The sequence below is a fragment of the Colobus angolensis genome, unplaced genomic scaffold, assembly GCF_000951035.1.
Source record: "Colobus angolensis palliatus isolate OR3802 unplaced genomic scaffold, Cang.pa_1.0 Scaffold3, whole genome shotgun sequence".
Taxonomy (NCBI): domain Eukaryota; kingdom Metazoa; phylum Chordata; class Mammalia; order Primates; family Cercopithecidae; genus Colobus; species Colobus angolensis.
This window is the reverse complement of record NW_012116265.1, coordinates 17,025,373-17,038,687: the sequence shown is the minus strand read 5'-3', so window position 1 is coordinate 17,038,687 and position 13,315 is coordinate 17,025,373. Positions and strand designations below refer to the sequence as shown.

General features: G+C 50.8%; 1 protein-coding gene across 1 annotated transcript in view; it reads left to right on the top strand.

The window, feature by feature from the left end:
• LRRC74A (leucine rich repeat containing 74A) overlaps positions 1–11,693 on the top strand; it is a 46,557-nt gene extending 34,864 nt beyond the window's left edge. Inside the window, exons 10-14 of the mRNA XM_011949515.1 lie at positions 222–317; positions 2,454–2,600; positions 7,726–7,833; positions 8,813–8,895; positions 11,516–11,693. Coding sequence (XP_011804905.1) covers positions 222–317; positions 2,454–2,600; positions 7,726–7,833; positions 8,813–8,895; positions 11,516–11,540 — 459 coding nt within the window. The 3' untranslated portion in view covers positions 11,541–11,693. The remainder of the gene's footprint in view (positions 1–221; positions 318–2,453; positions 2,601–7,725; positions 7,834–8,812; positions 8,896–11,515) is intronic.
• Positions 11,694–13,315: the final 1,622 nt, after the last annotated feature.

The window sequence follows — 13,315 nt, the reverse complement described above, 5'->3', positions numbered from 1 at the left end:
TGGTGGGTGGGTGGGTGGATGGGTGGATGGATGGATGGATGGATGAGCAGTGAGATAGGCAGACAGATGGATAAACAAACAGACAGACAAGGAGATACTTACTTACAGAGAAGTCTGGGTATGAGACAGAGGTTGTGATTTGATGAGATGTAGCAACTGTGCTCTGGGCCAGCCTCATCCTCCCATCTCAGCCTCCTCTTGTCTTGATTCTCCCTCTATAGCTTTTCCTGAATCCCATAAGTATGGATGGGGCTATTTTACTTATCCTGGCTATCAAGAGGAACCCCAAATCCAGGATGGAAGAGCTTGATATTTCTGTAAGTGATCAAATGGTAGTTGCTTGTGTCTGGGCACAAGCCAGTGACCCTGTCCACTCTATACTCTGTGTTGGCCGGAGCCAACAGCTGTATCCCTCACAGGCCCTCACACAAATGCTCCATGAAAGGGTCACTTCTTTTGTTACAACTCTACCCTCTCCAGGGATCCTTTTAGGAAGCGTAGCTATTTAGTCAGTAACATCATAGTGAGAAATAATTTACCAGATGCTAGAAACTAGGGCTATGAAAACCTGAGAGTAGAGATAAGGAAATGCCACAAAGAAAGGCAGGAGGACTCCAAAACAGAATTCTTTAACATCAGCTTTTCTGATGGAGTGGCCCTGGGTCCCAGAATGTTTCCAGAATCACAAAATTTGTAGAACCTGGGTATTAAAACACATACTTTAGTTTCATTTCATGAGTTGGCCTGTTAGACTCAGAGCAGTATTTTTGGATGAATCTCTTGATAAAGGAGGAAAGCCCCAGGAGGTGACTTCAGATCCTGCTGGGAACTCTTGCCTGAATCAGCATACGGGTGGCATGTGATAATAGCCTATACTTGTCTACCATTTTATACTCTTTTTTTCCCGAAGTAATTTTGTATATGCCAGCTCATTTTTATCCTACTTTAGAAGGTAGATAGAATACTGTATTATTTTCCTAAGGCTGCTGTGAAATTTTTAGCCACACACTGGGTGGCTTAAACAACAGACATGTATTGTCTCACAGTTCTAGAGGCTGGAAGTCCAAGAGTAAGGTGTCAGCAGGCCTGATTCCTTCTTAGGGCTGTGAGGGAGAATCTGTTCCCGACCTCTCCCCTGGCTTCTGGTGGTTCCTGTCATGCTTTGGTGTTCCTCAGCTTGTAGAAGCATCACTCCCATCTCTACCTTCTGCTTCACATGGCATTCTCCCTGTCTCTGTATCCAAATGTCCCCTTTATATAAGGACAGAGTCATATTAGATTAGCACCCACTCTAATTACCTCATTTTAACTTGACCATCTGCAAAGACCCTATTTCCAAACAAATTCACATCCATGGGTCCTGGGGGTTAGAACTCCAACATCTTTTTCTGGGAGGGGGCAAAAGTCAACCCACAACAAGTACTTTTCCTCATTTTCCCGTTCTACATATAAGGAAATTGAAACAGAGAGTCTCACTCTGTTGCCCAGGCTGGAGTGCAATGACACGATCTTGGCTCACCTCTGCCTCCTGGGTTCCAGCAATTCTGTGCCTCAGCCTCCAGAGTATCTGGGACTACAGGTGTGTGCCAACATGCCAGGCTAACTTTTTGTATTTTTAGTAGAGATGGGGTTTCACCATGTTGGCCAGGCTGGTCTCAAACTCCTGATCTCAAGTGATCTGCCTGCCTCAGCCTCCCAAAGTGCTGGGATTACAGACTTGAGACATCATGCCCAGCCTGAATTAGCCTTCTCCTTCCCCTTTGTCAGCAATGCCGCCATAACTTTGAACAGTATGGAAATTCCTCTTTTGTAGATGCTCCTAGAACTTTCTCTAGAATCTCTACAAAGCCTTCTGCCCTTAAGCAGGGGTTTAATTCTTTGGAAGGGCGAAATGTACTCCAAGCCACATCTGAGGAATGAAGCAGGTTGACCAAACTGGTGGAGCCCAGGTTTGATCAAACACTATTTCACAGGATGCATTTTCTCCCGTGTCCTACAAACCAGCTCCGAGGGCACTTCCAGAAGGGGAAGTTTCCAGTTCGTCCCTGGTCACTTATTGGAATCAGGGATCCTCTTCCAGGGCACTTTCTCTGACGAACAACACTCAGGCAGACATGGACATTTCAGGGCTTTAAGAACCGTCTTGCCACTCCATAGCTGTATCTCATCTGTCAGATGCAGATGCCATCTGAGAGCAGAGCTGAGCTGGCAGCAGGTGACAAGCCACCAGCACTCAACAAAAACATCCCATCAAAACTACACAGGAAACTTACAAGTCAATTTACAAGCTCCAAAATACCCGAACTATCCCAGTCCAGGAGCAGCACTGAGAACAAACTGAAAGAGAAAAAACTTCCTGACTTTGGCTCGGGTGGAAGGGGTAGGGTGCACTGGTTGAGCAGTCACGATGGCAGTGCCCTCATCATCATGGGTCCCCTCTCTCCCTGCCACAGAACGTGCTGGTGTCCGAGCAGTTCATGAAAACGTTGGATGGAGTGTATGCCGTTCACCCGCAGCTGGATGTGGTGTTCAAGGCAGTACAAGGCCTCTCCGCCAAGAAAACCATCTTTTTGTTGACAAACCCCATGAAACTGATCCAGGTGAGCTCCTGCCTTCCTCTCAGGGCCTCCAGGGAGCCCTGGGGAAAGCTGGCTAATGGCTCCACATCAGTTTCCAGACTTTCCCTCCCCCACAGTGTCTGTACAGCCCTCTCTGATAAGGAATATCTCAGTCCCTTGGACTGCAGATATGGAATGAATATTCTCTGTGGTTACTGGATCCCTCAGCACTGCTTCCTGATCCCCAGAGGAAAGGAAGAGCTGAGATCTAGCTGAAAGGGACAGGTGAACAGGATGGATTCTCCCACCCGGGCTCCTCCACCTGCTAGCGTATGACCAAGGGCAAGTTACTAAAGCTCTCTGGGTCACAGTCTCTTCACCTGTAGAATGGGCACAACAGTAGCCACCCAGTAGGATTGCTTGGAAAATCAAATTATGTAAAATGCATGAAGTGCTTAGAAGGTTGCCTGGTATAGAACAAGCACCTGCTTATTATAGACACAGTTTCTTTCCAACTGCTGGTAAGGAGGTCAAGACATCCCTGTGGTCAGGATGGCTATCTGGCAGCTTCAGCCAAAGAGAGACGCTTCAGTCCTTTGTTTCTAATGGTAACTTGCCCCCGACTCATCTTGTCTTAGATTAGCTCTGGCAGTCACAGGAGGCAGATGTAACAGTGGAAATACAAAACCAGAGAATATCAGCACCCAAAGGGATGTTATTGCTCCCCCAGTCCCATCGTCTCGCAGACCAGTGCCCAGCCCCTGCTCTGGTGTTTCCATGGCAGGCCTCTTACCCTGCGGTGGGGGCGAGGAGCCTGCTGCTGGCCGCAGAGCGGTTACTATCTGGGGAGCAGGCATGGGCATGGCGCTCTGCCAATGCACGTTCTGCAGGGTGTGTCCCTGGGCTGCTTCCTGCCCCTGATGGGTCTGCTCTGTGCCTCAGTTTCCAGAACTAAATAAAAGAGCTCCCACATGAAAATTGCTATGTGAAAAATTCTAGAAGGCAAAGTGGTGTCAAGTATTTGTACGAGTAAGATGACTTCAGATGGAACCAAGGGCAAACCTGTTTTGCGAGGGGAGCAGGGTGCTCCAGTGAACAGGAACGGAGCTATCTGATGCAAAGTGGAGGCCCCGCCTCCTGTTTTAAAGACGCACGCAAAAAGAATCTTGGAGACCAAGCAAGACATGCAGAGTCAAACATAGCCCTTCCCCTCAGGGGACCGACAATCTGGTTGGAAAGATGGGATGGATACAGTGATGACCCACAGATCATAGAAACTTTCATATGGCCAGGCGCAGTGGCTCCTGCCTGTCATCCCTGCACTTTGGGAAGCAGAAGCAGGTGGATCACTTGAGGTCAGGAGTTTGAGACCAGCCTGGCCAACATGGTGAAACCCCGTCTCTACTAAAAATACAAAAATTAGCCAGGCGTGGTGGCAGGTGCCTATAATCCCAGCTACTTGGGAAGCTGAGGCACAAGAATCGCTTGAACCTGGGAGGTGGAGGCTGCAGTGAGCTGAGATTATGCCACTGCACTCCAGCCTGGGCGGCAGAGCAAGACTCTGTCTCAGAAAAAAAAAAAAAAAAAAAAAAGGTGTCATATGATACACAATTAAAAAGTGACAGAAGCAGAAAATGTAGTCGAAATCCAAATAAGAGATCAATGTAGGATTGGGCACCCAGAAAAGGATGATTTCCTGGAAGAGATGGGATCGGGAAAGGGCCCTGAAGAATGTCAAAGACTGAGGTGAGCCACAGAGGGTGGGAGGGTGTTCCGGCGAGAGGCTCCCGCCAGCAAAGGTGCCGAGGTGGAACTGCTTGCAGCATGTTCAAGGGACACTAACACATGACTACAGGTTCATAGAGGAGCCCAAGAGGCAAAGTTGGCAAGGGAGGCTGGGCTGCAAGTGGCAGCCCTCAGATTTTAGGCTCCGAGTTTGGCTTTGATTCCATCGGGAACAGGGAGCCGGTGAGAGCTGTTGGGCAGTGGATGTGATGCAAATCCAGCAGGATTGAGGGGTTCTGGCAATGGGGAGTGAATTGAAGAGGATTAAAAAAAAAGTAGGAAACCATATGAGCACACTATTGTAGCACTCTGGATGTAGAATGACAGCGTGGCTGAGAATAACAATGGAATTGAAGGGCAGATGTAAGAGCTATCATTATGGAAACATCTCCAGGACTTGGCCAATGGTTGGGTATGTGGGGTTGTGTATTGCATGCATGTGAGTGTGTGTGTGTGTGTGTGTGTTGGGATAAGAAGGCCTGTGGTGGCCGGGCGCGGTGGCTCAAGCCTGTAATCCCAGCACTTTGGGAGGCCGAGACAGGCGGATCACGAGGTCAGGAGATCGAGACCATCCTGGCTAACACGGTGAAACCCTGTCTCTACTAAAAATACAAAAACTAGCCAGGCGAGGTGGCGGGCGTGAGACTCCGCCTCAAAAAAAAAAAAAAGGCCTGTGATAAGAGAAACCTGAAGATAACCCAAGATTTCAAGCCCAAGGGACTGAAGGATTTCAAGCCCAAGGGACTGAAGGAAAGATTGCCAGAGGCAGGGAAGTGCAGATGGGGAAAGTGCCTGCCACCTGGCCCTTCCTGTCTCTCCACGGTCCAGCCCCACTGGAGTGCTTCCGGATCCTCTTTGCATCAGCCCTCCCTTCACTGCAGGCCTGTGTACGGGCAGGGCAGGTCCTTCCACCTGAAACACTTTTCTTCTTGCCCTCTGTGTCTCGCTCATTCCTACCCATTCTCAGGTCTCTACACAATGTCACTTCCTAGGGAAACGCTTCTTGGATTCCCTGGTCAAGGGCGAACGCCCTTTGTGTTCCTGAAGCCCTCGGCTTCACCCTTTCATTGCAATCCTGTGAACTCCTCCAGGGCAGGGCTGTGTGGGGTCTTCGTAGTAGCACCTACCAAAGTAGCTGGGCAAGGTTCTTAGTTGCTGGCCACGGAATTTACTCCAACTAGGTTAAGCACACAGGGGTTCATTACAGGAGAGAGACCATAGAAATGTCAGGAGGGCTGAACAAACAGACCCTTGTTAGATTCCAGAAATGGCTCTCAAAGCACCCCAACTGAGTTGCCAAGAGGGTTGCTCTTTCTGCTATAATCAAGAAGCTGCATGACTGCAGAATGCCCTGCCCAGTCAGGAAGCAACCACAGCCACTGCCCACCACCTGCCTCTCTCAAATCAGACACAAGCCTCACACTTACATCTCAGGCAGGTGCTTGGCATTCTGACCCCCTAGCTGCAAGGGGGTTTGGGGAATGTCGCTTTCCGCTTTCCAGCCTCTGCATGGATGAGAAGCCTGCTGTGAAGACACAGCAGTGGGTGCCGCGGGCTCACCCACGGCATCTGCCACAGTGCTCAGCAGCAGTGCACAGGATTCAGGGGACGAGAAGCACTTCGGGTGTGTTGACTGAAGTGCCGGTAGGGGTGTCAGCAGCCGCGGAGGATGGAAAACTGGAAATGTAGCTTCAGGAGGCACTCCGGAAGGGTGGGAGGCCGTGCACTTCGGAAGGGGAAGCGTGGGGAACAAAGAGCAAGGGCCCCAGGGCTGAGCCCTGAGGAAATGCTTCATGAGCAGGACGTTGCCAGAAATAGCTATCGATACAGCAGGACCCTGTCTGAGTTTCTGAGAGTGAGGGGAAGTGGGGAGTGGCCGGGGGGAAGCAGGGGTCACAGTGGAGAAGAGAAAAAAAATGCTTAAAAAGGACCTAAAAGAATATTGTAATATTGTAAGACTGGGTGCAGTAGCTCATGCCTGTAATCCCAGCACTTTGGGAGGCCGGGGTGGGAGGATCACTTGAGGTCAGAAGTTCAAGACCAGCCTGACCAACATGGTGAAACCCCCATCTCTACTAAAAATATAAAAATAGGCTGTGCATGGTGGCACATGCCTGTAATCCCAGCTACTCAGGAGGCTGAGGCAGGAGAATTGCTTGAACCTGGGTGACTGGCAGGCGGAGGTTGCAATGAGCCAAGATTGTGCCACTGCACTCCAGCCTGTGCGACAGAGTGAGACTCTGTTTCAAAAAAAAAAAAAAAAGGAAAAGAATATTATAATGTCATTGAAAAGGTGTTCACATGTGAACAGTGGGTTCTGTAAAACAGTAGGTTTAGTAGAAAGATGAGACATTAGATAGATAGATAGATAGATAAGATAGATGATAATGTTATACATATAGATAGAAGTTAGACAGATTGATGTCAGATAGATAGCTAAAAAGATAAAAGGGTCCACACCAAGATATGACCTCCGTGTGGTGGTATTAGATTTATGGGTGATATTTAAAATTTTCTTCTGCTAATCTAAAATTGCCTTGCAACGTGAGTAATAATACACTTGACCCTTGAACAACACGGGTTTGAACTGTGCCATTTCATCCACTTTTACATATTTGGATTTTTTTTCAATAAATACAGTCAGTCCTTCGTACCCGTGAGTTCTGCATATGCAAACATGGATCCAAAATACAGCATTTGAGGAATGAGAAACCCACGGATATGGAGGACTGCCTTTTCATATTGGTGGATTTTGGTATCTGAGGGGGTCCTAGAACCTATCCCTTGCAGATATCAAGGGATGACTGTATTTTTTAAATGAAAAAAATGAAATATCCTTTTAAAAATACTCTAACAAAGTATGTTTCCATGTGAGCATTGACGTGAAACTGTGAGAATCCTAGGAATTCATAGAGCCAAACCATCACATTATACAGTTGTGTTTTAACCTTTTGATCTCTGAACATCCGCCCACCATCCACAGCACACCGTCCATACCAGTGTTAACAGATCACATGTGTAGATAATGATCATGCCCCATCCCGTTGGCACTGCGACGCCTCAACAGCCTTGACTTCAGTCCTTCTACCTTCGGAATGGAGGGAGCGTCTGTGCCGTGCCAAGGGGTTCCTGGAAGCCTGGCGAGCACACAGGAACCCTTGCCAGGCATGCACCCTTGCCAGGCCTGGTGGGTCTGCACTCGGCTCTTGGTCTTAGGGAACAGCCAACACCTGGGAGACTCAGGCTCCTCACTTTGGCCTTCTGCCCTTCTCGGCCATGCTAGGCCTGGAAGCATGGGCCACCCTTTTGTGGGAGGTGAGGGGACCTGCAATCACTGTTAGAAGGCCAAGTGTTTGCTCCTGGTCTCTTCTGCTTCTCTCAGAACTATGCAGACCAGCACAAAATCACGATCATGGACTTCTTCAAGAGCTTGAACCCTACCGGGACAATGAAGATGTCTGTGGGCGAGTTCCAGAAAGTGATGATAGAGGTGCGCTGGGTCCTAGTGGCCACAGGCTGAGTGTGAGTGTGAGTGTGAGTGTGAGTTTGTGTGTGTATGTTTGTGTGTCAGAGAGAGGGGAGAGGAGGAGAAGGAGCAAAAGAGCTTGTGGGCACTTCCTAGAGCTTCCTGGGATGGGCTATGGGACACTCCTCTCATTTATCTCCACCGAGAGGGGAACCTAAGACCTCCCTCAACCCCTGCTGAAGTCATTCCTGTGCTATGGCTTGATGCCACCGGGGACCCGAGATGCCACCCAGAGACACATCTTCTATCTTGAGGTTTTTCCCCCCATTCCATTTCACTACTGGGCAGATAACAAAGGGAGTGAGAGAGGAGACCACATCCCAAAGTCCCAACATTTCCACCTTGGGCCATATCATTTTTCTGAAATCCCACATTCCTCTCACTCCCCATGTAACAAAGGTGCTGAAAGCCCCCTGTAATGCATACTTGAAGGGGTCTATCATCAGAGCATCCCAGGAGAGACCTGGGCCCTGCAGGAATAGGACTCCAGAGGAGAAGTTCCCGGGGCCCAGGCAGGGACAGATAAGGCAGTCAGTGTCCATGGTCAGTGCTCAGGCTGGGGGCGAAGAGGCTGGTCGGGACTCAGCGGCAGGAAGTAAGAATGAACTTCACAGGATGCAAAGGAGAGTCCAGTCCCCTTCCCCAGCCACTCGCTCCACCTGACTCTGATCTCCTCCTCCCTTATTGCCCCCAGAAAGGGGAGGCCCTTTGGGGTCTAGACAATGACCCATGGGCAAGGAGCTTTTTCCAGCCCCTCCATGCTGTGGAATAAGTTTTCCCCTGAGCTCTCATCAGTTGCCCTCCACAGTCCCAGGAGGAGTGAGGCATTGTATGTGGGGTGTGTGTGTGTGGAAGGTGTGTGTGTGTAGTAGTGGGGGGGGGCATGCATAGGGAGGGGCGAACAGAGTTCTATTAACTGCACATGTTCCATCCACCTCCTCAGCAAACCAAGGTCCCTCTGAATCAGTACCAGGTCAGGGAGGTGATAAAGAAGCTCGATGAGAAGACAGGCATGGTGAACTTCAGGTCAGCCCAGGCCCCACGACGCTCCCCCTTCTCTGCAAGGGGCCCTGGCTGGGCTGATGTGAGCTCCCCCGGCTGCCCTGTCTACACTTTGTTACTTGGGGCTTCACCCACCCACCTGTTCCCTACATGCCAAGGCCAGGCCCCGCTGTCTACCCTCCTTCTCATCCCCAATTCACTTGTTTAGCAAAACTTGAGCCCAATCAGTCGCTGCTGGCTGCTGGGCCAGATGCTGGGGACGCCAGTGGGAGGAGCCGGAGCCCACATTCACAGCCCAGGAAGAGGACAGGCAAGGGAGCAGATTTTTAGGCCCTGGTAAGGTGAGAGGAGCCATAGGGGTGTGTACCAGGCACCCCTGCAGCCCAAAGAGGAAGTGTTGCTCAGGCGGGAGGCGGCAATGTTTCGGGCGAGACAGAGCCCTAGACAGAGGGCGGAGGCACACAAGCACCAAATGCTAACGATGTGTTAGGGACTACAGGTCCCTGCACTCTGCCGTGCCTTGGCGAGTGAGGGATGTTGTATCTTAGGCCAAAGTCCTTGAAGAGAGAGGACAGGTCCATGGTGATGGCTGGTGATGCCTGTAAGCAACCCACAATGAGCCCCTACCACATGCCTGTCCTCTCCACTTGCCCAACAGGCACGCTCTCAGCCTCACGGTGCCCCATGGCAATGCTGCCATCACCCCACTTAGCAAGTGATGAAACAGAGCTCTAGAGACGTGCAGCAAAGAAGCCAAGTTCACCGGGTGCAGTAACCCATGCCTATAATCCCAGCACTTTGGGAGGCTGAAACAGGAGGATCACTTGAGCCCAGGAGGTCGAGACAAGCCTGGGCAAGACAGCGAGACCCCCATCTCCACTAAAAACCAAAAAAACACATTAGCTGAACATGGCAGTGCATGCCTGAAGTCCCAGCGTCTTGGGAGGCTGAAGTGGGGGGATGACTTGAGCTCAGGAGGCAGAGGGTACAGTGAGCTGAGACTGCATCACTGCACTCCAGTCTGGACAACAAAGTGAGCCCCTGTCTCAAAAAAAAAAAAAAGAAAAGAAAAGAAAAGCAGCCAAGTTCTCGCAGCTGGGAAGGACAACTCTGGCCGAGACTCCAGGCCTGAGGGGACCACACCTCTTCTGTCTCTCACTGCGCTAGACTGCCCAGCCCAGGCGCAGGACACAGTTGTCCCTGCCAAGCCTGGGTCTGCAGCTGGGCTCCCATCTGTCTCGGTGGCCCTGTGGCTGGACTGTGTTCTTAAGGGCTTCTGTGGGACAAGGCCTCCCATCCAGCCCTGCCCCACGCGCCTTCTCCCAGTACCTCTTTCCTTTGCTCCACTCAGAGTCGTCGTGCGGAGAAACCACAATGCAGACAAGAAAGGCAGCCTGACCCAGCTGCAAGCCCTGCTCTGCGGAACAAGGCTGCAGCTGTGTGCGGATCTCCTCTCCCTTTAAAACAGGGAGATAACCGTGGCACCTGGGAGGGGGCTGTAAGGAGTGAGTGGGAGAAATGCACACAGCGACCAGCACAGGGGACGTCACTCGGTAGTGACACTGGCATCCAGCAAGAGGGCCCCAAAGGTGGCTCAGGCCCACCCTGCTACCACCGGGCCTTCCACTCTGGAAGTGCTGCTCAGCAGCCTGCCCTGTGCCTCCTCACCTGCCCCCTACCTAAAGTGGCACCTCTTGTTCCTGGGGAAGCTGATGGCAAGTGCCCATTTCAGAGGCTCCAGACCAGGTTTCACATCCAGCAAAGTCTCCAGGTTTGCAGACAAGGTCACATGGCCTTCGAGAGACAGAACTGGGGTCTGGGTCCCTGAGTCTCAGCACCCGAGCAGGGAGCCCTTGGGGTTGCTTCAAATTGCCCTTCAGATCACACACTGCCACTTTATCGGCTGTGATTGAGGAGCAGAGTTTTAATTTTTATTGTTGCATGATCCTTTTCATTATTGTTTTACGTTACAAATAATATCTCATTGTAAAAATTCTAAACCCAGCTGGGCACGGTGGCTCACGCCTATAATCCCAGCACTTTGGGAGGCCGAGGCAGGCTGATCACCTGAGGTCAGGAGTCCAAGACCAGCCTGGCCAAGATGGTGAAACCCCACCTCTACTAAACATACAAAAATTAGCTGGGTGTGGTGGTGAACACCTGTAATCCCAGCTACTCAGGAGGCTGAGGCAGGAGAATTGCTTGAACCTGGAAGGCAGAGGTTGCAGTAAGCTGTTGCGCCATTGCACTACAGCCTGGGTAACAGAGTGAGACTCCATCTCAAAAAAAAAAAAAAAAATCTAAACCCCCAGAAGTATAGCAAGGGAAAAAAATGAAGGTCCATTTTTATCTCCCTCCATAGTTCACTCTGCCTCCCCAAAGGGCTCTTGCAAATGGTCTTAAGTACACATTTACATGCCTTTCCCATGTACTTATCATAAGTGTGTGTGCGTGTGTGTGTGCACACACACACACATGCACACATGTGTAGTGGGGGAGATATAATGGTTAACAGCATGACCTCTAAGGACAGAGATGGGTTTACAAATGGTCTCCTTTGGATTTGAGCCTATCTTAACATTCTTGCCCATCAGCCATGAGGCTGTATGGGAGCTCAGCATCTTTCCCTTACCTTTCGTACCAGTTTGTTGAACACAATGAAGCCATAGCAATAAGTCTGGTCTGGAAAGAAGTCTTGGCGAGAGGAGTCCTGGCAAGTCGGATGGTGGCAGGAAGGAGAGCAAGAGGTGGCAGAAATCTCGATGGACAGATGCTGTGGCCAGGGCTGGGCACAAGCAAATAAAGTCTGGCTTGGTTCTGGGCGTCCTGGGCTGCTGGTGGTGTGCCCGTCACCACGGGGCCACCTTCTGCTTTTAGTGACCGCCAGGGGACATGTCAATGCAGCCTCGTTAAGAGCTGCACAGACAAATTGGGAAGTGACGGGGTTGCTAGGCAGCAGGGAAAGAGCCTCAGAGAGCAGGTCAGAGCGTGAAGGTAATCGTCATAGTGATTAGAAATGGAGTCCGGGGAGACCTCCATGGTGGGAGGCAGTGGCAGCGCGAACAGATGCTGAGGGAATGAGGGCAGGGGCCTTTAAGAAGCAAACAAATGCTGTGGGGTCACAAGGAGGGAGCCAGGACAGGAAACCAAGAGAGCGAGCATCCCATCCTGGCCACATGACCTTGGAGTCCCAGTGGCTCCCCTTGAAAATGGAGCAGCTGCAATAAAGCCTTCCCAGTCCATTCTAGGAGTCTATCATTCTGCATTTCGCCTTTAAATTCATTGAGAAACTGGGGAGACAGGAAGAGCTTAGTGAAGGAAGAAAAGGAATAGCCAAGAACAGCATTCACTGATTAAGTGGGTGAAACAGGCACCTTTGGGAGTTTTGATTGATCTTACCAGACACCATTGCAGATTAGCAAGGCAGGAACTTTCTTGTGTCCCTCTGCAGCCCCATGTAATGCTTGGCACATAGTAGATACTCAATAAACATCTGTGAAATGAACAAGTACATTCACCTGGTGATTGTTTGGGGTAAGTGGTGAAATGTAGGGAAAGTGTAGGGGGCGAGGGAAGGTTGATATTTGGTAACCCACGCTTTGGCACACCAGCGAAGGGTCTAGGAACCAAGTCACTATCCCTTGTGTTTCACTTGGCTTCACCAAGGGTGGAGGTGAACACCAAGACCCCTCTGCACATGCAGCGGAATCATTATTGGAAATAATTTATGTCCCACTCATGTGCTGTATTCCTGCCCTTTCTCTTCCTTACTAAAGTCTTAGCCTTTGTGAGGTTTAGGGCCAGGATAGAAGTTTCTAGCAAGACTCATCCCTTCCTAGTGCACCTTTTCACCAGCCTAAGCTCACTGGGGAGAACAGAACTGAGCAGAAGAGTGAGAAGGGGCCGGGCGCGGTGGCTCAAGCCTGTAATCCCAGCACTTTGGGAGGCCGAGACGGGCGGATCACGAGGTCAGGAGATCGAGACCATCCTGGCTAACCCAGTGAAACCCCGTCTCTACTAAAAAATACAAAAAAAAAAACTAGCCGGGCGAGGTGGCGGGCGCCTGTAGTCCCAGCTACTCAGGAGGCTGAGGCAGGAGAATGGCGTGAACCCAAAAGGCAGAGCTTGCAGTGAGCTGAGATCTGGCCACTGCACTCCAGTTTGAGCGACAGAGCGAGACTCCGTCTTAAAAAAAAAAAAAAAAAAAGAGTGAGAAGGGTGGGCCACAGCAGCCCTCAGAGGAGCTTCCCCAGCACTGCCGGGAGGAGAGGGAGGCCTTCAAGTCTGGCAGGACCTCAGAACAAGTAGCTGAGCTGTGCCCTGGAGGCTGACTCTTGGTCTGGGCTCCCAACCTGGTAGAGCTCCCCTGCCCCAAACATAGCATGAGGGCAGCAGAGCTGTAGCTCTGCAGGGACCCCCTGAGCTGGGACCAAAGACCCCCAGC